This window comes from Bombus fervidus, chromosome 2, assembly GCF_041682495.2.
Source record: "Bombus fervidus isolate BK054 chromosome 2, iyBomFerv1, whole genome shotgun sequence".
In the NCBI taxonomy this organism is placed as follows: Eukaryota; Metazoa; Arthropoda; class Insecta; order Hymenoptera; family Apidae; genus Bombus; species Bombus fervidus.
Window position 1 is genome coordinate 19,772,746 of NC_091518.1, and position 25,223 is coordinate 19,797,968.

The 25,223-nt window shown below is 42.5% G+C and overlaps 1 protein-coding gene and 1 long non-coding RNA gene across 18 annotated transcripts in view; one reads left to right on the forward strand and one right to left on the reverse strand.

Annotated features, from left to right (window-relative positions):
• LOC139994931 (uncharacterized) overlaps positions 1-25,223 on the forward strand; it is a 224,570-nt gene that overhangs the window by 18,495 nt on the left and 180,852 nt on the right. For all 8 annotated transcript variants that reach the window (XR_011801820.1, XR_011801807.1, XR_011801810.1 and 5 more), the window contains one exon: positions 8,623-8,688. This is a non-coding gene — a long non-coding RNA (uncharacterized lncRNA). The remainder of the gene's footprint in view (positions 1-8,622; positions 8,689-25,223) is intronic.
• Positions 1-25,223, reverse strand: part of Rdl (Resistant to dieldrin) — a 91,837-nt gene that overhangs the window by 9,645 nt on the left and 56,969 nt on the right. For 3 of the 10 annotated variants that reach the window (XM_072017952.1, XM_072017927.1, XM_072017886.1), the window contains exons 3-8: positions 21,687-21,754; positions 13,119-13,345; positions 11,507-11,589; positions 2,260-2,397; positions 543-827; positions 180-328 (exon numbers count right to left, since the gene is read on the reverse strand). In XM_072017952.1, coding sequence (XP_071874053.1) covers positions 180-328; positions 543-827; positions 2,260-2,397; positions 11,507-11,589; positions 13,119-13,345; positions 21,687-21,754 — 950 coding nt within the window. Of the gene's footprint in view, positions 1-179; positions 329-542; positions 828-2,259; positions 2,398-3,605; positions 3,744-11,506; positions 11,590-13,118; positions 13,346-21,686; positions 21,755-25,223 lie in introns of all 10 variants that reach the window. The other 7 variants (XM_072017943.1, XM_072017917.1, XM_072017877.1 and 4 more) reach the window with 3 other exon arrangements.

The window sequence follows — 25,223 nt, forward strand, 5'->3', positions numbered from 1 at the left end:
ATAATAACGCTATTCTACTGCGCAGCTAGAAATTGCTTCTTTCTTCAATTCGATCAATTCGATCGAACTATTTACATGGCTAAAGGCATAACGCGTATGGAATGTCGATGGCAACAGAAATATTCTAATCGGAAAGAAAGATGAATGGGGCGCGACAGATTGGTCGATGTTACACTCACAGTTTGCTTAGGCGCGTGATCTCCGTGATCACCAGGTACTCCAGGTGGTCCTGGATTCTCCCTCGCTGTCTTCATACTTTCTGCGATTTTTTGGAACCGATTCTTTCTCATTTGAATCCTCTTTGCCATATAACCCACCGTCGCGTATTCTGCAAAGACAAAGATCCCACGCAAACAATAAAACAAGATACACACATATATATACAACTACCGAGAGAACTTATACGCTAGAGAATTTTCCTTTGTTCACGGAGAAATCGTGACGCGGTATAAAATTTCCCAGATACGAAGATTAAGATAAACGATATAGAACGAACAATATTTGTACATACGTATTATAGAAGAGCACGTAAGAGTACTCACCGAGCAACGAGGCAAACACCATGACGAAACACGTTCCTAGGTAAACGTCGATAGACTTGACATAGGAGATTTTCGGTAACGCCGCGTTCGTCGATGACATAAGGGTGGTCATGGTGAGCACAGTGGTTACTCCGAGGGCCACCCGAGCGGGGGTCGCGTTACGGTTCAGCCAAAAGCTCACCCACGAGATAATGACGATCAAGCCCGAAGGAATGTAGATTTGAATCAGGTAGTAGCCCATCGACCGTACGAACTGGATCTCGCAGGCCAGCCGCGAATAATTTCCTACGATGAAAAGATCGACAGTTAGGATAGGGGGACGGAGAGGCGCCATGAAATGTCTCTTTCTATTCTTTAGTTGTCGTTACTTTTTTCATGTCTCTCTTTCACTCTGGCCCCTTTTCATTTTTATACTTCCCTTCTCTAGAATCGATATCTCTCTCTTTCTCTTTTCGTTTTCCTCTTTGCCTTCTTTACGATGCTTATCGACTACGAAAGGCAAGGAGAAACGTTCTTCCCTTTCCTCTTGTTTTTCTTTCTCTTCCTTTTCTCTCCATCTCGTCGTTCCCCTTCGTTACGTCAGACAGATACGCGTCGCAAGATGTTAAGCAAAGTTTTCGCGGCGTTGATAGATCTGTTGCGTGTGCTCGAGAGTACAAGAGGATGTCGCGTGTGCTCGAGGAAAAGAGGTTTATGCGGGGTCGGCAGCGAGGCGAAAAAGACGGAACGAGGAATCGGCGTGGATAGAAAATCGAGTTGTTGCCTCGCTGCTTCTTTTCGCCCAGCGAATTCCCGTCGGTTTATAGCTCTTCTCGCTTTACGTCTTCTCCGTTACGAATCGCAAGAAGAATCAACGACGTTCACGGGAGGAAAATGGGATTTGCTCGGAAGGTCTGATTGCTGCTCGGATCCCACGGTTATGAGCTCAGTCGTTAGCTCCGAGCAGATGGAACTTCAAAGAAGAGATGCTGCGCGGAAGAGAGTAACGATGGCGTGTCTTGTGGTGAGATTACTCGCGTGATGCGTTGGTAGCGACGCGAACGACGATTACACCGCTTGTCTTCCGACCAAAGGATATTAACTCGAGCCTTAATGAAGAAGCACAGTTTCGACATCAGACTCATCGGAAGATCGTTACTGACGTAAAAAACGATCGAAGCGTACGTTCGAAAACTGGTAATTATTAGGAATAATTGAAATCGTTGGAAATTTACCGAAAATAATCGAAATCGCTAGGCATCATGAGGAATAATAAAATTTACTAACATTCACTAGCAATTGTTAGGAATAAATCATCGGGGATCGTTAGAAATAATCGAGACCGTTTGGACTCGTTAAGAGTACACGATCAAAATCTCTAGGAATTATTTGCAACAGTAGAATCACTAGAAATCACTATACGTAAAATACGTAAAATCTCTAGGAATCGCAACGACAATGAAAAGCAACGACGAAACGAGCTTAAGGATTTCACATCCAGCAACGTGATGTATCTGCATAGAGGGCCGCAGATCTCGATAAAGAGAGAGATATCGATCGATCGATCGACGATTGATCAACGTAGAGTAACGTTGCTGCGAGCGACATCGTGGTTGCGGACATCGGATAGCGCAAACGTGTCTCTCCACCTTACCCATACCGTTAAAAGCGAGGGTTGAATTATTATTTTTTTTTTTTTTTGATTGTTGGTGGGGGTGGGGTTCTATTCATACGTTACCGGTAGTTAGACTAATCTCCATGGCTCGTTGACGATGACCAAGGACCTTGAACTGAGGCAGGGAGACCTCGTTGCTGACACCGACGCTGTTCGGGCCCTCGTTCCACTTGTACCGGATGTCCCTCATCGTGTATCCGACTGAAAAAATAGAGAGACCCCCCGCGGTTGGTACGTACCTTCGCGGAAGCCCTCAAACGCGTTTCAGCTCCGAGGGGGCCTCCACTTACCTCGCACCCCCGTCAAAACCCCAACAAGTCCGCTCTCTTTATTTCCCTCTCTTTCTTATTACACACACGTGTTTGATTAACGTTTAATGTTTCTTTATTTGTTTCTCTTTCAATCTGTGCGTGTTTCGCTTTATTCGTTTCGTTCTTTTCTCTTTGTTCTATTCTCCGTTCTTTCCTCTATCTATCTGTCCCATCCATTCGTTCTTATTCTTTGCGTTTCTCACGAGAGAACCATTTAACGGGGGGACAATAAAGATCGAACACGAGCGCAGGAGGACGTGCAAGCGGAATTTATTAGCTGTTCGTTTGTTTGTTCATTTTCTTTGGTGTAGTGGTCTCGTAGTTGATTCGTGCGATCTTTTCGATCGACGGAGACGATCGAGAAAAAAAGATGACGGTAACGTCGTACGGTTCTTTTTTTCTTTGGATTTTGCTGAGAGCCCGTCGTGTCGGTTTGATTTGATGTTGTGGATGATTCGTCGGAAGTTGACTCGGTATTATTTTCTTCTTTCGAATCACGGTATCGAGATAGTTACCATACGGTATAGTTACCACAGAAAAACTGACGATAAGATTGTACGATCGATCGTAAGTGAAATAAGTACGTCGTCCACTTCCGACCCGTGATAGAGGATTAAGTCGGAAACGATGGATTCGTATGAACTGGGAGAGTTCGTCTTCGTCCTTTGTTCCGTGGATTTAAAGATCGATGAAGTCGATTGATTAGTCGATCGGTCGGTTGGTCGAATGAGTTAGCCCCGGGGACGGTTTCGTCCTAACGGGTAAGCTCTTCCTTGATCGGAACGATCGATTGTGTTCGCGATAGAAGGCGAAACGGTGATCGGTGCATATCGGTGCGAGTCAATAAACAGGAAAAAAAATGAAAAGAAATATACATTAAAAACAAAGAAAAGAAAATGTCAAAATATATACATGTTGAAGAAAAATAAGAATTATAAAAAGGAAAGAAAACAACGCTTCACACATATCGTACTGTATATAACGGCGTGTACACGCGTGTGACAATTATGTTACAATAAGTCAATAATTATTTAATCATCTGCGCGAGCCTTTTGGACGAAGTTCAGAAGGAAGAACTAATAAGAGGGGGATATCTACCTGTAGATAGGTGTATGGTTGAATGTCGTTGCCTGTGACCGAGCACGCGAAACTGCGGTAGTTCCACCTCGTTCGAGATGCCGACCGACTGTAGGCCGGCGTTCCATTTGTACCGAATATCGCGCATTGTGTATCCAACTGCCGGGAGAACAAGAACACAAATATCTTCGCTCTAACATACAATAATTAGACACTCAAGTTTTGTGTGGTAGGTATTAAGAGGACTTTTCAGGAGAACAGAGGTGTCACGAGGTTAAACTGGGCAGGTTGGGTCATAGAGGGTAAGGACGTAGAGAGAAGCAAAACATTGTATCTAGCACCCTAAACCGCTTCTACACGGCGTCTATCGCTATATTTACATTATCCATTATTCAACGCTTTTGTACAATTTTATCTCTCTCGTTCTATTCTATTCTACGTAGGTATAGATCGGCTTAAGGTGCGTTTCTGCGCTGCAAAAATCGTTGGCATAATCGAGCTAGGCGTTGAAATAATCGTCGGCCGCAGTGACTGAGTCAATTCGGCCGATTATCAGACGCGATCGAAAACGACAATACTTTGAACCGTTGCGCGTGTGCAGCGTTTATAATCGTCTCTTATGGACGTAGAAAAAGTCCTCCGTATGCAGCATCATCCGCTTTTTAATCGTCGTCGAGTTCTCGTAAACTCTTGCGTTTATCCGTCGATGCTATCGACGTTTCGGCGATTTACTTTCCATACGTCCATAATCTTTCTCGCAAAAATCCTTTCGAGTATGGTACGAGCTATCGAGGCCACGAGGAACGAGTTGTATCTCTCGAAAATAATAACCGAACTGTAGACGAATGTCTACGTTGGAACAATTTATCGAACGCGGGGACAGATCGTGCGTTTTAATCACGCTGACACAAAACGTATCCGTTCGCGATCGACGGCGAATTTTCCGCGATCGATCGGAATTCGCACCTATTTATGTTCCTCTAATTCCTCGGCGCGGCCTCGAGCGTGCACATACCGGCCCGAGAAACATTCCTCCGTAACTGAATCTTAGGTGATTACGATCGTTACACCGCATTCCAGGCACCAAAGTGGCATTCCATCGCGGCGTCGGCCACATTGCGCGAACATCGGCGAAACGTGGATTAAGCGATCTACGACCGGGTATTCGAGATTAACTGCTTTTGTTTTTGGAACACGGAAATACTATCGCCGTTCTCCGTTCCGTTTGCTCATTTTCGGCCGGTAAATGCCTCTCTGTAATTCCGCCTGGCGAATGCTTTGCCGCTCGGCAGATTTATCTGTACAATGTTCGCGACTCTGGCGTGTGTCGATTGCCAGCCTGATTCCGATGTTTCCCGATGCACGAGCTAGCCTCGTTAACATTCAACGGGCTGCCTTCAGCAAGAAACCGTGTAATTTAATTGTCGCAAGAGTTTCGCTAATTTTAAACTATCGATCTTTCCTTCGTGTCTTCCTTCTCCCCCCTTTTTCCTCTACTTGGTTAAAACGATTTACTGCTTTCTCCTATTCGCGTCGTCTTTTCATCTCGTTTCCGCTTTTTGAAAACGAAATTCCCCTTCGTCGTTTTCATTTTTTGAAACATTTCTCCTCTACACTTTAATTTTCTCATATTTCACGTATCCGTCAACGCGTCCGATAAAAAGCGTAAAATATACATCATATACTACAAAATATATCGTATTTTACAAAATGTAAAACGTTTACATTATTTCTCTACATTTTAACGAAACATTAATCGGTATAAAATATAGTTACTACTCTCTGATGTTTGCAAAAAATGTTTTTTTATAAACGCTAAAAGAATATTCTGTTCGCCGATGTTCGCCGCATATAGCAATATAGCGTACGTTATAAATGTAGCAATACGCGTAAACCGATTACAAATGGACAGGTTACATTTTTTCTCTTTTTCTTCTCTAAAAAAAAAAAAAAAAAAAAAATTTTCCTGGATTGGGGCAACGTTAAGCATTACTGGGTTGAAGGGGTGCGGAGGGGTCAGAAGGAGAGGTCAGAGTGACTGGCGAAATACCGTAAGAAAAGGAGGGTTGTGGCAACATTAGCAAAGAGAACCGTATAGGATCGTAGTGGTGGTACCAAGTTTAGGTTATATAAGACGATAAGTGGAAAGTGTATAAAGTAGATATGGAGAAGCGAAGAAAAAAAGTTTCGTGCCTCGGCATGCGGTGGTTGTGCAGGATTTGGAAAATACGTGGGTGGACTTAGCGGATAGGCGCGCGCGCGCGCGCGCTCCCTTCGCAAATGTACACACACAAAATATACATACACACACACGCACACACGTATACATGCATCAGCATATACAATCGCATGCTTCGTGCCACGTAATTTTGTACGTCATGCCCGATGCCGCATGCTTTGTGCTTTACCAGTGACACGAATTCTGAACACGGAATTTAACTTCTTTTTACTCCCGTTGGAATGGTCGTTTGCAATATTCGCGTTCGCAAAGTATGCTATTATCGGATCCCATTTAGCCTGGATCGAATTCAGTCGATCAATTTTTTTACTTTAACGATCGCCCGTACCCGCCGCGGCAACTATTTCTTTTGAAACGAGACGAGCGAATTATTCAAATCGCGATAGCATACTCGCGAAATGTATCGTTCAAAGTAAAAGATTGAAATCGAATTTTTATCTGTCTGAACTTTTTCAGGAACTTTGCCCAAGTTTTATATTTCATAGCGGATAATTCGTAGAATTAGAAAGAGATAGATCAAGATCCGTTATAACGTTATTGAATTCAATTTCAGGGAGATAGTCGTTTCACTACGATCTCGTGGAAAAAAATATTTAAATTCTAAATGCTTCGCTTAAGCAACGAGAACCGGTCGTTCTCTGGTGAATACACGGTAGATTACCGACGATACCCAAAGCTGTACATTCAACGGATCGTTAAAGGCACGCACAAGTATAAATAACAGGAAGCAAAAACTCGATGCCGACTAAAGTTGCGCAGTCGAAAATTCGGTCCTGGATTAAGAGAGCGGAACAAAATATTTTCGTGCCAAAGGCATGCCGAGTTTCATCTAGGACGGAGTATCATCAAACTACGGTTACTATAAGTATGATTAATAGCATACGCAAAAGTGGCCGGGGGAATTGGGTACCAGTTTTTGGAATATTAACAAAATAAGAGAAAATCGGTTTTCCAAGGTCGATATATCATAACTAGATATTCGAAAAAATGAATATGTAGGCATACCGAGAACGGGGCCACGGCACGTCACGTCGTGGCTAAAATGCTGCAGTCGTTTCGTTCTTACATGCGCTGGGCTAGATGCACAATGCGTTTTAATTCGGTCGCATCGTAGTCGACACGTCGTTTTCTGTGTTTAGCCTCCTTCGGGGCTGGCCGTCGTCGGCCCTTTACTACGTCCCCGGACACGAGGCTCAGTGCTATATGTCGGAGGCTTTTTAGAGGGGGCCGGGGGCTTGGTTTTGTGATAGTGATGGTCAAGTGGTGGTGGTGGTTTTGTGACAGTGGCAAAGTGGTGACTTTTAGTGTATTCATGTAGCACACGTTCGTAAAGACATTTCGTCGTCGGAGCCAAAGTTATAATATGTTTTGATCATCGTTTTTTGTTCGAAAAATTGTCTGATATATACAGCTGTGCGTGTGCTCTATGGTTTTCTCAATTTTTGTGCGATTTCTCCGTCGTTTGATATCGTGTCGTAAATTTTTCCTCGTTTTTTTTTTCTATTTACTTTTTCGCATCTTTTTATTTTTTTGTTTTCGATTCTTTACATCGATATCTTTGAATACCTCCGTTCTGAGTCGATATTCTCTGCGCGTATTCCCGATCGAGCAGAAACTCGACACGGCAGCGAGACATTCGCTGTATGCGGTTGCGGAGAAATTACACTAAAGTTTGCTAAGACCGACGTGATAGTTCACAATTGTGGTAAATTGGTACAGTGGAGACCCTTCGGAGGATGCTCGTAAATACGTTTTACGGTTATGTACGGTTATGTCACGCAGATTGCGATCGAAGATGCGGAAACTCGTACTCGTCCTCGAATTATTTTCGACGAGGATAATCTCTTTACATTTTCAACTTTTTCTTTTATGTACTTTTCGATATGTATTTTTTACTCTTTAAATGTTTACCCTTTTTTTTTTTTAATGTCTACAAACCACCACGAAATGCGTCTGCCCTTGCTGCGTAAACGTCGGTCAGCTCGATATCCACCAACGGTGGATCAACGGTTGACCGTACTTCTGCGTGATCGAGCTCACTACCTGTCGTTTGGAGTTACTGCAAATTGCACGTCCGCTTTCGTCGACGATGGCAACATCGTGTAACGCCGAAACGCGATTATATTGGAAAACGCGGTAGTACAATAACGTTAATGCGCCACGTAGCAGGCCAAACATCGCAAACTGGTTCGATAACAAAGGCCGTTGTTTATTTTTTCACTCGGGCTCGCAAATGAATTCTCGGGCTTGACCAAGTTTGTCGTTGATGACCTATGCCGGCTCGATAAATCGCGACAATAACGAGTGGGCGTGTTACATCGACCGATAACGGGATTAAAAATAACGATGCCAATGAATCGCGTTTGAAAAAATTTAATTAATATCCTTCCTCCGTGTCCATTCAGCGTAGGGTTACAATGGATTCATTATTTTCCACGAATCAAAATAGTTACGGTGAAAATATTACGTAACTCGTTAAATACGAATAACGACGATTCTGAATTTTCGGGGTAACGGAGAGTACATTTCGATCGATAATTAAGCGAGCATTGTTTTAATTAGACCGAATTAAAACGTGGATTTGGTCGGACGAATAAAGTTGTATTAATTAAAATAAATTACGCGAGAACATTAGCGACCGATGGAAATATTCTGGAAACGAGTAGCGTTGAAAGTCATCGAACAATTTTCTGTAATTACTCGTCGTTTATAGTTAGATTGGAATCTATTCGCGTTGCGTTTGCACGCATTTCCTCCATTACGGTATTACTAAGAGCGCGCTTTTATATCGTTTTCCAGGAAGTGGAATGTTTGCCGAATGTTTCGAGCTGGCTGGCATCGACGACTGATGCTTCGTCCATTTACGTAAGTAGTATCAGCCTTGATATTAATCGTTATTAATTACCATTTCGTGAGGAAGTGGAATGGGCGGTAGGTGGGAATGGCGCATGGGCCGCGACAGATCGGAACAGAAATACTTCTAACGACAGTAATAATTTCGCCGGGGACGAAGCTGGAGCAATTAAGGACGACGGCACGATCCGGCTTTCTACTCCGCGAAACTAATCAACGAACTTGGTCAAGTTACTTTGATATCTCGAGCGTCCGACTTCCGGCGGCCTTTCGTCGTATCCTGCAAACGACTGAGTTTTAATATAGATCTCTTAGCCGGAACGAGTTAGGCCGAAACTTTTTCCATTGTCCCCGTATAGATTACCAATCTCCGCTAGACTTCTGGTATAATCAAAGGCACCGGATGCGTTTCACGACTCCTTTTTGTTTCTTTTTTTTTTTTTTTTTTCTTTGTTTCTCCTCGTTTCAACCCTTATACAATCCTCGGCTTGAATCGTTACGCGAAACGATCGTTGTAATTTAGCTGGTTGGTTACCAGGTGCGTTCGTTTTATCATTTATTTGCTTATCCGACCATCGATAATACATATTGTATCGTTATCGAGAACTGAGGCGAATAGCTGGCTACTGGATTATACGGTACAATTACCGAACTTATTGATACAGGGGCAATGATTTAATGGCTGCTAAATGATCAGACTGCTGGACCGATTATCGTTAACGAGTTAATAACTTGTTTACGATAAATATTTCTAACGAGGCGGCGGTTTGCCCGCTTTTCGACGATCACCGATTTTCGAAGACTAATTAATCGTTTTTCACCGCGAGCTAGCCCTCTCTCGAACGAGATACGATGCTTCGATCGAAGAGGAACGAGAAAAAATCGTTCGTTCGAATTGATTTGCTAATAAAATGATTGAAAGAAACCCTTCGATCGAATAGAGGAAAGAGAGAGAGAGAGATAGATAGATAGATAGATAGATAGATAGAGAGAGAGAGGGTGAGCATCCGGGCATCCTCTTTCGGTTTCACACACCCAATAATCGCGTGCAATTTGCAGCAGTGATAATCGGCGCGAGCTCGTGATAATACGCACACGCACACAGGCCATTCGCGCGTTTATACATACACACAAAGAGGAATTCGTAGCCGCACATCTACACCCACGCAAGGTGGTTGGGTTAGCTTTCCCGTACGTGCCACCGTACACTGGTGTGTTACCAGGGGCGTTAGCTTGTTTCTCGCTTTGCGAGACCTTTCGTTCTCTATGCGTTCTCGTAACACTATTAGCAGCCTAAACGTAGCGGCACGTCTAATCGAGCCGTGTGTCGTCGACTCGTTTTCGTGCTGAAGTCAACGTCAGGGTTGATTGCGTATACAGCGAGCGACCCGATCGAGACGGCCGTCTCGGCTATTGCGGACACGCTTCTCGTCAAGGTGCTCTTGTTGTTCGCACACTGTGCCTCGTTGCCGAGCCACACGCGTGATTCGACTCGAAACGATCGAAATAGGCGAACCTTGCAACTATTCCAGGATCCTGATTCGTTCAAAAGGCAGTTAATTACGTCCAATCTTATGTAACGCATTCAACGTGCAAGACGCGAACGTACGTACGATCATCGGAATTTTATAGTTTCTCGCGAACGATGCTTCGATAAATGGATACGCGTTATAGAAAAATTGATTTTCACCAGGGACTCCCTCCTTATGTGCCCCGTTGAACGCGTTAAGACAAATTTTCGGATAAAAGTTTTCTCGAGGATATCCATCGAGCGATTCGATCGACTATTAAATTCTGAAACATCATCCCCTTCGGTGTAAGGTTTCTTTACGTTGGTTTTTTTCTTTTTCCTTTTCTTTTCTTTTTTTTTCTCTTTTGTTCGATTCGCCCATGATTGGAATTTTCAAACGAAAGCACGCGTCTGCCTCGGCAAGTTCACGATGTCACGTAGGTAAAACAGTCATCGTGAATGGTATAGAAAACCCAATAAGAGTGAGCGAGAGCGGGTGAGTGAGCGAGTGAGTGAGTGGACCGAGTGAATGAAAGTGATCCACGACGATGCCGCGGATCGTGTGACTGATTCGTGTTAGTGAGCGTGTAAAGTGGCGAGTGATGGACAGACAGACAGACAGATAGATAGATAGCTAGAGAGGAGAAGACAGAGTAGAAAAAGGAAGAGAAGAGATTATCATGGATTCGGGGAAAAGGTGGGAAGAGGAAAGAAAGAGAGAGAGAGAGAGATAGAGAGAGAGCGGGGGAGGTCGCGTTGAAGGGGGTGGGCTGTAAGGTGTCGGGTAACGAGATTTCGTATGAGCGTGTAAAAGTAGAACATACGAGGTTCCCTTAGGTTTCGTTTTTTTTCATAATCTGTTCTTTTTCCTGTTACGTTTGACGCAAATGTAACACGACAGAAGCGTCTTTCTGAGCTTATCTGAAAAAGGGTTTGAAAGCGATGTACAGTTGAGTCGCGTTTAATCAACGGCAATCGACTTCCTTCGTCCGATTCGAAACGTCTTTTAACTTCAACTTCATCGCGATAAAATGTTTTTAACTTTAATCGAAACCGAGTATATAACGAGTGGAAATTAGCAAGCGAAATTTAGATATTAAGCATTCAGAACGATATTTTAAATATACTGGTAACGTCGATTGCCGTTCGCAAGATCGACACTGTTAATGCTCCGATGATAAATTCGAATCGTATGTTTCCATGTAAAGTATGTAGCGTGTCTGTGTGACAGTGGACAGAGGCGAGGGTGTCGAACTTTTCTGAGATCGTCACTTCGGTTCAGTTATGTATGCATTTATACACGCGCACGTGCGTACTTACAGCTCTCGATCTCGATATGGCAGAGTTGCCGGTCCATCGGAAAGTATTGCAGATTCATTGGACACGATGCCGTGATCGTTAAACTGTAACAAACGCAAACATTACTCTCAATCTATGGAACGTGATAAACGAAAATTACGATCAAACGTTTGTCCAACATTAAAAATTCGTACATCGATATCGTTGCTAGAGGACCAACTTCAAGTCCGCTAGAAGAAATTTGTACAAATCTCTCGTACTATTGCCAATTTCAAGCAACGGTTATCGTTATAATATTCGTTCGACCATAGAGAATCTATGTCCAAATATACACATCGATATCCGTTCCGATCAATTTCTCTTGGTGTTTTCGCTTTTCTGCCTACGTTCAGTCGGCCTTGAGTTTCTAGATCCGGAAGGCAATGTAATATAAAGCAACGAAAGGGTGCGCACGGGAAAGTTAGGTATGCATGGATCGCGTGAATATAGCAGCGCCGTTAATACCAGAACACTTGGCGTTGTTTTAGAGGGGAATGGATATGGGGGATAATACGACGTAGTGTCGAAGGAAGAAGGGAATGGAAACGATGACGACCGATCCTCGGAAGAAAATTTGTCGTCGTTGGTACGACTGCTTTCTCCGGTGTTTAGACGGTTCTTGAATGGTACGGGGTATCGAAACGGGGTTAAAATCGCGTCTGAACGTGGCAGTTTTATCGCGCGCTCCTCCTCACGCTAGAAAATATATTCCATTACTCGGAAAGTCTTCTTCGTTTAGGGGTTCGCCGACTTTTGCCGACGTCGTGCTACGAAATACTGCTGCGTCTTGTGTTCGGAGAAATTGGAAGATACTTTGTCGAGGATACTTTTCAACGATTTTAATTACAAATTAAAGCTGGTATTAATCGAAATCGCCTTTTTAGCAGACTTGATCCTTTGCACACTGAGAATTTTACGTGCGATATAGCAATTTCAACATACTTTTGGAGTGAAGTTTTTGAGACCAAAAATTTCGTTTTGAGAAAGGTAAAGTTGCAGGTGAACTTTCTTCCAATTTTTTGGATATATATCAAAACAAATTTTTACGTCGTTAACCCTTTTAAGACAGAATTTTTTTGCAGCCTGTGAAAAAAATTGCATTCTCTTAATTGATCCTCTTAGAAGCCAAACCGATCTACTTCTTGTTAATTAATTAATTTCGTTACAGAAGCACGCGATTAATATTCGATTCTTAAGAAACAAATAATTTCCTACCTTCGTTACAAACAGGTGACACGAATACGTCTAAGATACATTTAAGGAACAGTATTTGTAAAATCATTGCATTCTTCTATCTCTCATTTTATGGAGTCGGTCGATGTGGCTTCAATTATTAATAGTAGAATCAGGTCTTTTCAAAGAAAAAATGAAGAAGACGTAACAACCTAAAACTTGCGATTAGTTTTGCCGAAAATAAATAGTTTACTGAGATACAATGTACAACTTTAATCGTGAACGGATTAACGTTTCAGTATAGGCACCAAGGAATTGCAAAGGATAAAATATTTATCCTTGCTTCTTTTCTATAATAGCAACTTATAGATGAGAATATTCTTATTTTATAATTAGAAATGAAATAATCGTTGTCACTCACCGTATACTACGTGTAATGCTTCCCGAATGATGAATACGAATGAACTCGTTGCTGGTGGTAGCGATGTGAAAGTACGACTGCTTCTCGTTGACGAAGAACGTGTCGGGTACCCAAATGTTCTTGATGAACTCCGAGCCGACGCTGAGCGTCTCGACGCCCGCTCGTTTCTTGAACGCCAGCCGCGGGTCCGTCCAGAATTGCCGGAAGTAAAAATCCAGCGTGAAGTCCTGGCATGAGACACACACACACGCGCGAGTGCTTTCATTAGAGTCGTAAATAATCGTGGTGCGATACGACACGCGAGAACGAGCATGGAAGAACGTAAAAGTAAGTAATTCCGTGGTCGAATTTCGGATCGTAAAACGCCGCGAGAATCGTATTTTCGATCGACACGATCGTCTGGGAATTACAATGGACGCCGAAGCATCGGGTACGAACAATGCAACGTGACACGTTCGTACAGACTAACAGCATTTACGCGACAATGCCTTCGTTAAAAATAACATAGTTTCGCCGGATACGTGAGGAAGAGAGCGAATGCAAACCGATATCGCGACGGGATAACGCGGAGCCTTCTATCTGACGCGCCTCTCATCCCCCTTTATACGAATAAATAGATTTGCATCGATTAAATTCTCTGATTTATTTGATACGTTGCACGTTCGAAACATGCGGTTTATCTGTCGATGAATACGAGAGCCCTGTTCGTATTGTCATTAAAACGCGTCTACGCGAATATCTATGAACGTATCGCGAAAAGAAATATTCGTCGTTCTATTTGACGAGAGAACGCGATTATCTTACACGTTATTCCTCGTTTTTCTCGCGTGTATCGTATTCTCTTTGTTTGTTTGCGAGGCGGGGCAGTTTGTGAGGGAAGGAAGATTCAGCGTCTTTCCACGGGGATGGAGACATCGCGAGAAAGACAAACGGAAAGTAAGAGAGATACGGTTGTACGCGAAATTGACGGAGGGTTCAAACGGTTAGGGGAAACAGCGAGACGTAACACGGAGAAACGAAAACGTGAAGCGGCGCGATTGTAGGAGACAGGGGCTCGAGCGATCGATCGATGGGAGAGGAAACGCAGAACTGAGATCGCGAACGTCGACAGGTAGCTGGAAACTCTCGTCGATTGTTGCTGACGACTTCTCTGTATTGGTTACCACGTGTCGTGGTTATCGTAACGCGCTAAATCGCCTACTTGAACACTCGCGTAACCTTATCGAGACTCTCCTTCGGTGTTCTGTTCTGATCTCACGCTGGCAGCTAAGGCAAGCCAAGACACCAGTCTTTCGCGAAACTTGTCGCAAGTTGTCCCGCGAAAATTTTTAACGTCGTACGTTTTAATTTTGGAATCGAGATGAAATTATTTTTATTTTCTCTCTATCACGAAGCTATAGTTTCGTATTCGATAGTTGATGTTATATTTGTCGATGGTATTAACCAACGTATATTTATATACAATTTTTGTACAAATGCATCGAATCCAGAGAGCGGTTAAAACATCGCATAAAATTGAACGATTTTCACTCGCAACAAATGATTTCACGGGTTGGTTATTCGAGTTCAAGTGAACGGAAGATCGTGAAACGCTCAATCAAAAATTTTACGCATGACGAAGAAATCGGGGCGCGATTGAATGGGCGCGATTTTATGTGAAGCGGTTCGCAGAGTGAATAGATTTAATATTTAAAGGTAGCGCCGTTTTAATAGACGGCCGTCCAACGTAAATACTGTAATTTAAGGGGACTAGGAATAGATTCTCACGGAAAGGAGTTACGCGTCTTGAAATATTCAAGGTTCTTCCGTTAAACTTTGATTACTTGGTTCGATTCATCGGGCAAAGTGGAGGGGAAAAAAAAGAAGTGATCTCGCGCGAGTTCATCATGAATTCATCAAACGTTGTAGCGTGCTGCTATTCGTCGTATATTTCCACTTACGAGGCGAGTAATTTGTTCCAAGAAGAAAGTTTAAGTGGCCGTGCGAATAGTTGGAGCGTAATCAGCCGATTCCGATGGCTAGATTTATTATTCGAGATCAAAGTTTCTCGATTAGTCTATTATTATTGAGATGTAATTACAAGGGAACACATTTAAACACGGTTAAAGTTTCACCATTTAACGAAGACGCTATTAAAAGTTCACTTATTAAAGACAAGTAAGGCGTATATCGATCGTGCTATAAATCACATTTGCATCCCGTTTAGTAAGTTAAAAGTCTTCCAGTAATTTTAGAATTTCGAAGTATTAAAGATTTTTAGAAATCAAATATTCCGAGATTCTTAAAACGCGAGAAACGCGAAGCTGCCAAAAACAGAAAGCTTTTGTTTTTAATTTTAACGACTTAAATACAGTGGCGGACAAAGGAAAATTTTAAATTGGCACTATGAATTTTAACAAACTTTATACTAAACGTCTTTCACCACGTATTATATTTATACGTTGCTCTCGTTAAATACAAACCCATTTTGTACACACACACACACACAAACTACGGTGTCTTTTTATATTTCTTATTTTGTAAACTTTCTTTTATTCGCCACTGTATACCAGGTTATTTTTAATAATTCGAGATCTTTGAGCGTGAACAGTCAATTACTGGTTACATGTCGTACTTTGTTCCTGAAATTTCGACACTTATTTCGAAGTTTCGACGATAAGATAATTCTATAGAAATGGAAATTATACAGGTTGAAGCCGAGCTGTATCGCTCGGTATACGGTTCACTCGCATCCGATCTCCGTCGACGTGGTCGATCTCAGTTGGGGAGTTCCACGACGCGAGGGTAATTCGTGTGTACACGCGAAAGCGGTAAGGTGCATGGACCGTGTATATGGTGATTATATGTATTCCATATATAGACTATTATTACTTGGGCAACACTACTAGTACGTGCAAGCATGCTACGAAACGCTATCGAAGCAACATGCATTGCCTATACCGTACTTGCGAAGAGAGAATCTTAAGTCTAATTATAAATACTTATGTCTAATCGAACTTCGAACTTGATAACAGTAGCAACGATATGCAGCAGGATCTGAAAGTTGTTGGAACTTTAGTGTGAAATTTGATTAATTATATCATTTTGTTTCAACACTCTGTCCAATATAACGATCATCTTCGAAATATGATATATCCTTGAGATCGATTAGATTCTTACTCGTAACGGATATAAGGAAATTCTGATCAACTTCTGGATCAGTGTATCAATACTTATGTTGAATTATTTTCGTATCGAAAATTTTCCTTCGTTAAATCGTCAGTTGGCGAAGCGCACCAAAAATGCCGTACACAATTGAGCGTGGAATGAAACATCTTTCACGTGCGTTTGCGCCGTACACCTTGCACGTGAGATCATAATCGCATGTTGCATAAACACGGTGTTCCGATTATGTAGTCCAGTTTGTTCGAGGCGATGTTTCCGTTATTTCGCTCGACGCGTTTATACGCGTGCGATGCACGTGTGTAGACACCTTTCTACTTTATTTCGTAATTGATTCGTTCGTGAGGATGTGAAAATGACTTTTATGCGTGCACGAAAAAATTGTCGGGAAAGTTTTGATTTAGGATACGAGTTCACTGACAGAGGAAGAGGAAAAAAATTGCGGGATCGTGCAACCGATAAAATAACAATTGTCGCCATAAATTCGTAGGTTCGCGTTCTCTTGTCCCGTTGTACACTTTATCGAGAAGTTTACGACTATTACAAACGTTGCACTGAAATTTTCGCAACCGTTATAGGTGTGAAATTTTGTTGGAAGAGAGGAGAGAGTGAGAGAGAGAGATAGAGGATAGATAGATAGGCAGATAGGTAGATAGATAGAAAGATAGATAGATAGATAGAGAGATAGATAGATAGATATATAGAGGAAGAGAGAGAGAGAGAGAGAGAGAGAGAGGAGGAGGAGGAGGAAATTCAGGAAACTTTAGGAACGAACTTGGACATTTTACAGCTCCAATAACGGCTGACACTCACTCTAGCTATGTTGGAAAGATTTCAACCCGAGGCGACGCTTACCGCCGTCATCGACGCTGTATACGTTGCCGCGATATTTTTGTGACGTTTTCAAGCGCGGAAAGTTTTATGCCGGATAAATGTGCGGATTTATGCTATTGCGATGCTTGGATACCGCTTCAAGGATGGAGTTGGGAGACGAAAATAATAAAAATGGAATAAATAGAGAAGTCCATTTCACCGTACTGTTTCGTTTGATATTAGTCGAACGACCCTGTTTATCGAGCATGGAAGCTCTACTTTTTGCTACTTATTTACTTACTTACCGAGTCAACGAACTAAATCAATTTTTTTTTTTTTACTTTCTAAACTAATACTATGCACGCATAGAATATAAAATTAAAGCTTAGCACGTAGTCATCGTCATCATTTATAACATATTAAATATAAATCGTAACTTTCCAAGCGATAGAACAACGTATCGATATTAGATTATCTTACGGAACAGCGAACCGTGATGTAAATACGAGAAAATTTTCAATGAACAATATCTATGCAATGTTTAACATGTAAACAACTTCTTGCAATTGTATACACGAGGTTTTTTCATTTCCGTGGAAAGTGGATCCTTGAAGTGGTGCTCGATCGCAACAACGTATGCTACGTTTCGATATCTGGCATCGTCTACTTTTCAACGAGTCTTCAATATCAAATGATATTGCGTCTTTGGCGATTGAACGCGCGCAAAGTTTCTGGTTGTTATATTAATTGGGTATTGTCTACCTAGTGGTCATAAGTAGTTTCTGATGCGAACGCGAATCCGTGAATGCAAGTTTAATTAAAGTGGGCTCGAAAGTAACTCCGTTGTAACGTGGTGTTGATGTCACTTCGGGCGGAAGTTGTCATGGCAGCGAGCTTTGCTTCGTTTGGCGTTCCTCCAGGCGCAGTGCAGTCGTGTCGTGATGCGCACTGGACGTCTAATTTGTCGTATTATGCATTTTGACGCTCGTTACCCATCGATTTTACGAATCTTCGAACCGTTTAACCGTTCCTCCTAAAGTTATCGAACGATTTGTGCGGGAAATGTATCTTCCGCGTATTCTTCAAGACCTGGTTGTGATCCTGTCCGATCGCGTTACGTCTACAAGAAATATTTCGTTCTCGACTGGCACAGTGGTATATAATTCGGAATCACGTTCTTCGAGTAGCATCGTAACGATGCAAAGAACGTCGGTCGCGCTTTGTCGAGTGTTTCTAAGGACACTTCGCAACTTTTCCTTGGCAAGAGAAGAGAGTTCGCGGGCAGGCAAGTAGCGCAGGTAAGCGTTTGCCTACGAACATCGAGATAGAAAAGAAGGACAAGAACGAGGAGTACGAAACAACTAGCGGCTATGTAACGAAGCTGTTACATACATAGAAAGAAGCAGTTTCAAAAGCAGAAGCTTGCAAGCGAATCGAAACTGAAGAAAAAAGAAAAGAGACGAAAAAAAGAACGGAAAAGAGAAGAGAACGAAGGAAAAACGCAACAGCAGAGTGTGTGCGACGAATGATGGAAGGCAAGAGAGGCTCGTACGAGAACACTGGTTGGCTCAACGTGTATTTCACATTGTGCTTTCTGCGCCTCGACGAGTGGCCAGTCTGTGTGTACGCGTGCACATAATCTCGATGCGATACACCTGCGTGGATATTAACATGTGCACGTGTATGATTGTACAAGCGCACGCACACACATACTTGAATATTAATAATAATTAGAATGTGTACGGCATCATAGTGATTCATAGCTACCAGAAGCGTACTGCACACACTGACAATGATACAGCTCAATATAGGTGTCGTATTATATCCATAATATAATATAAATATATATATGTGAAATATATATATATGTATAGATATCTATAGACACATTATTTCGTATAGTCTCGATTCGTAGTCGCAACGTTGCACAAGCTATATACTCATTTCTTTTTTTTTTTTTTTTTTTTTTTTTTTTTTTTTTTTTTTTTTTTTTTTTTTTTTTTTTTTTTTTTTATATTCTATGCGTTCGTCGGCTGGCCAGAAGGAAGCAGGAATTCAGGAACATGGTCTTTCTCGTTCGATTGTTTCACGGACTCTCTCTTTTGCCACTATTTCCGCTCCTCTTTGCGTGTCTCCGTCGTGGTATCCGAGACGTCCGTCTGACAAACGCGATGTCCAGAATCTACGAGAGTAAAGGGCGAGGAAAGAAGGAGCCTTCGTGCAGCATCGTTCGGCGCGAAATTTCTCACTGATGCGCCTATAACGAGTGAGAAATACAAAGGAGGGAAAATTGATAGGAAAATTGGCTACTTTGGGGTCGTTCTTCGACGAGTTTCCGAAGTGGGGACAAGTTTCCGATTAGACGATCACCGACGATGGACTGCACTCCTTGCTTAAATTGGTACGAAGGAAGACTTGAGAACGGAAGAGCCGACGGATAAGGGGAAAGAGGGTCAGGCAAAAAGGAATATACAGTGGAGGCTCGCCAACGGGTATAAAAATCGCGAGTCACGTCCCAGGTGACAGTGTCGACTTGATTTGGTTTCCGCACAGGGCTCAACACCTGGGGTCCAGTCTCGTACATTCAGCTCCAAACTCGCATTCTGGATCACGATCGAGCGTCGATGATCTCTTTTTGATTTACGAGTTCGTTCGACAAACCGGCAGATTATATCGTCCGCAACTTGCAAAACTTTATTCTTCGCTTTTCTGTAGTATTTGTCATTTGTCCATAAGTCACGACTAAACAAAACCGACAAAAAATATAATCCACAAATTGAAGTTTCGATATCGATCGATAAAGGTGGAAAAAAGTATGAAGCCTGAAACTGTGACGGACGGAAATGGATCCAGTTTCGTGCCAGTTTGAAACTGATTGCAGACACCGGAACAGATACCTTTTGAATACTACAGGAGTATACGCAATACACAATACGTTATATGATTACGCTATGTACGTATCTTAAATATTGAGAAAGAAAATATATATATAGATATATATACCATACGTAACGCTGTATACACGCTTATATACGTATACATCTAGAAATTGCAAAAATACGTGTAAGTCTACGCGTATATATGCGTGCCTCAACGTATGTGCGGCCTGCAGTACTCGAATCGCGATTCGTTCGCTTTTCAACCTCGCTCAGAGCAGTCGTACTTAAACTCTCGGCTTAGAGACGAGGAAAAATTCGCGAAAATTTTGATAACGTCGCGGATGTTTATTGGACGCAACATTTTTTGCCACTCGAACGGATAACCTGCAGTATATCGTTCGTTTGCTTTTACCTTTCGATTCGTAAATCCTTTCTAAGCGATAAAACGAATTGGTAGAAAACGATATTGCGCGAGAGAACCGTAAAAAGCGTTAGAGCAGATTGGCGTGTATAGTGGAACGTATTTTTCTGACTTTTTTGTCCGTGGGTGCTATATGTTCCCATTGTTCGCGGCTGGTTTTCGTTGCTGATCGAGCTCTCGTCGCTGATTCGAGCACTGCGGGTAGGGCCATGCAACAAGAACATCGCAAATCGAATTAAACGAGTCAACCATAAACCATAAACGAAGTAGACAAGAATATATCTTGCGAAGACTGTGGAACGTAGCAAGGTTCCCTTGTAACAGTTCAGCCAACCAAACAGCTGTGACGAGCTATAAAAACGTAGGTTAGTAGGCCATCCGTGTAGGGTGTGTGAGTGTGTGTACGTATGTTTTTATACGTATGTATGTATCATCGTATGTATCTCTCCTTTTCTCTATGTGTGTCTCTGTTTCGTGTGAGTGGTAGACAGTATATGCATCTGTATGCAAATGTGTACGTGTACGTGCCAATATGCCCCTTGCTGCCAACATAAATATCGCGAGCCGCGATGCCTATGTGTCTCTTGGTGCACGTTTCTCCAGTCACCCGTCGAGAATTCCTCGAGATTTCGATGCGTGTATGAAATACTTCGGTTTAGGCTTCTGTGTACGAGAACAGAGACGTATAGATACACGCGTATATGCGCCGCGACCGATCACATTCTATACGACGAACTTTACGCCACATCGGTTCCAATCGGTGAACGCTAAGATTTCGCGACCGGATTCGAACAATGCTAACGAACGATGAATATTCACGGACGAATATTTATTAATCCGTCTCGCGTTGTCTCGTGTTGTTCTTTCGTTGAATTTCACGTGGAACGCGAGCGTATTGATATTTGCGCGAGAACGTTTGTACACACGTACACACATGCGGATCGGATAATCGTGAAACAAACAATCGGAAACAAGCGGCATAGTTGGATGAACGACGCGCTCGAAAAGCTGGTTCGTTCGGACGACGCGTTTGGTATCGCGTGGCTCGATACGATCGATCGACCCCGATTGATCGTTTGCGTGGAGGAACGATCGATGGATCGTATCGTGTGTGCGACGATTCAATTCGCCGCGATCGCTCTCACGGTGAATAGTCGAGTTTTCCATGAACAGTGTGAAAGAAAATGGGGTACACGCGTCGGTACACGCACGAACGAAGAGGAAGGGTCAGAAAGAAATGAACGAACGGCTGTCGATGTGAGTTCTGTATGAGTTTGAGAATGCAAACTGTACCATCAACACTTCGGACACGGAGCTGATGCTGAGGACATACATGGTGACGCCAACCTCCACTGGTGGACCTGCAATCAACAAAACCATCCGGCCTTGGTCGCTCTGATTATCCGCTAGTTTCTAAGTTACCGTACATGTGACAGGTACATTGTACGTAGATAACGGTTAAGTTCGTGTGTTACCCCTGATTCACGGAACATGGAAAAAGCGAATAGAACAGATTCGTTTAATGCTCAAAGTAGAGGCATTTCTTTTAGAATAGAATAGTATAGTCGTTGAATATTGTTTGCAAAGATTCGAACGATATTTGACTATCGATAAGATAATACCAACTGCTCTAGGACAAACGTTAGCGCGAAAAAATCGCGAATTAGGGGTACAATGCAAGCGTACAAGTCGAAGAGAGCTCGCACCCTGCACGGAACCAAATCAACAGCACTCGTCGGCCACGTTGTTTTCCAAGCTAGAAGAATTATTCACACACACTTGACTCGTTATATATATATAATTCTTATTATATATATATATACACACCCATCACAGTCACGTGTTAAGCAAGGTGACTTTACCTTGCTCGACTATCGTCTTTTGTTTCATTTCCTTTTATACTCTTTTGTCACTTCTCTCTTTTTTTTTTTTTTTTTCTTTTGGTTTATTCTCGTTACTCTTTCCTTTTATACATTTTCCGTTTCTTGTTTTACGGTGTTGTTAACCGAGTCACTCTAATTATATCGCGCCAGCTATACGCGAGTCTCTACTTCGTATATCTTGAACGTATCCGGTACTGTTTTTATCTCCGGTTGTTGTCATTCTTTCTCTTTTTCTCCATCGTTTTAATCCTGTCGTTTACCTGTCCATCCCCCCGAGCGATATGTCGATTCCTTCTCATTTCAGACCTTCAAAGTTCGCTAATTATCTATTTTCCAGTTATAACTCTATCGTTCGTCTCTTTCCTTTCGCTGTCTCTTTTACTCGTCTTTCACCCTCGAGCTAAGAAACGAACGATACTCGTAAACATTCGCTGTCATTGTCACTGCGATCTTCGATCCCCGACGAATCTTAGTCGCGTGTAATTGTAATAGCTATATATTATCTCTTTGCGTCTCTTTCCTTTCTTATTCTTTTTGCCTTTTCTCTTAATTTATTTTTTGCTTTGACAAATCAGCTATCGGACGGACGTGTGGACGTCGTTCGAGACGTGGAAAAATCGGGGTCTTTCGTGTTTGAGAACGAACGTGTGATACGTGCGGTGTCAGACACAGGGGGTGAAGGTAGAAAGTGTGATGGTGAACGGTGGTGATGGGCGGGGTTTTCGAAGGGGGGCGGGCGGGCGGGCGGGCGGGCGGCGGCGGCGGCGGCTGGGGGGCAAAAGGGGGCAACAGGGGTTTAATCGGGTGGAATAAAATATAGAATAATAATAATTGTAAGTGGTGGCAGGCGGGCAGCCCATCTTAGCAACCGCGGCATAGCAGCTAGCGTCTAAAAAATGGTCTAAACGGGACGGTTCGTGCGTATGTAATATATTTATATATATATAATATATATATATCCAAAATTGAACAAGATACTATTCTTCTACATAGAGAGGAAACAAAAGTGTTCGTTCGTATTTTTTTTTTTTTTCTTGTCATTTCCTTACAAGAGCAGACCACGCTTCAGACAGCTTAAAGGCTAAAAAAGTAACAAGCAGGAGACAGTGAGTAATAACTTGGTCTACACTCGGAAAAACGTAAGATCAGAACGATTCAGGCCGTTTAGAATGTGTATATATGTATGCAAAAAACAGTATAGTACTGACAAATTGGTCACCAGAGATTCGACGAGAAGGAAGAGTGAAAAAAAAAAAAAAGATAGAACGTTCTGTGCCTTCTAGAAACTATGCGTGTAATACAGATACAAACCATCCAACCGGACTACGATTCACGGGCCCAGACTACTAGGTATCACGAGCCGACTTCTATCTACGATTAGAATTCGATCCTTTTCTTTTTTTCTGAGTGTAGCCTACTTGGTGATTGCGAGCACTTTCATCGTTTCACACACGCGAAATAGTACTTTGTCCATTTTTGGTTCGGTGTTTCTGTCGTGTTTCTATTCGTGACTTCTTGCCACGAGAGTGTTTCGTGTATTTCGTGTGTCGGTGTGTTCCATGCACGCGCACAATTATTCTAACATTAACACGAGTCGCTACTATGGTAACCAGGCTGACTTAATGCACAGTATCAAGCTGATCACACCTCTTGACCATAAAGAAAGGTTAGGTTCGCCTCGTCATTAACGAAGTTGCGGTGGTAAGCCATGGTCGCGTAGTTCGAATCGTTTACCTCTGCTACTTGATTCTATTTATCGCGTACATTATTCTGCTTGGGTTGTACTTGTTTGCATTAATCGTAAAAATCAGAATATGGCTCGATTGTTTAAACATGAAAAGCTAGTTAAATTTGTATCGTACCTTGTTTACTCTGGTACTGCAATTCGAACCGGACGAACGAGAATGATACTCGATTGTTTGCAAACTGGGGAAAACGCAACAATTCTGCCGTTATGTATTTTAGTTTCTCAGTATGATAAAATCAACACGCGTCTCGGTGTATGGAACAAATGAATTAAAAAATAAAAAAAAAAGGAAAGAAAATGTTCGGGAAAGTAAATAACGGTTAAAAAAAAAAAAAAGGACGAACGTAAGCTTAACAACTATCTGCCAGGTTCTGGTTGAAAAACCTAATAAAACAATATGCAAGAAAAAATCCTATTTGGAAGCGGAAAGTTAATTTTAATTTTTTCGTAGACATCGATTCACCTATCGTTCTATATATCGTACAAACGAGAACTTTCGTGCCGATGTAAATTAAATAAAACGACCTCGAGGTTTGTAATTAGAATTTCTTAGCGTCGATTGGCGTTTCGATGCATCGTGTCAAGGAATTGGACATCGAGCCGGTTGGAAGACGCGCTTGAACAACGATCGTCTGATCGTAATCGTGTTACACGATTGTCGCGGCGGTTCCAGGCGTTCTCACGAAACGTAGAGTAGATCAAAGGAGCACACAGCTCGAGGCGATGCGGTTCTGTGCACGGCAACCGAACTAATTTCATCGACAGAGCGCCAATCGGCCTTCGACACGTACGAACGAGCGAGCGGTTGAGCGAACGAATGGGCGACGGATGGTTCGCCCTATCCGAGACCTCGGGGACTCGACTCCTCCTTTTCTCTCTGCGATAGAACCAGATTAAACCTACGAATTTCCTCTGGTCGGACTGCAATTAATCGATTATCTCTTGCACGTCTCGCAGCTTGATCGATCACGGCTACGACGTTATTGCACGATAGGGCGATTTCCAATCGGAGAACCAATCCGGAAAATTGTATTTAAAACTTCGAAGCGCGGCTCGATCTTCGTCTTTCGATATTCGCTGGAATATTCCGGGCCGTTTCGAATCATCGAAGTATTTCCAGGTTCCACGAACACGTAAAAGAAAGATGCGAGCAGAGAGTATGGTCGAACCTTTTGGTGAACGTTATGCCAGCGACAAGGA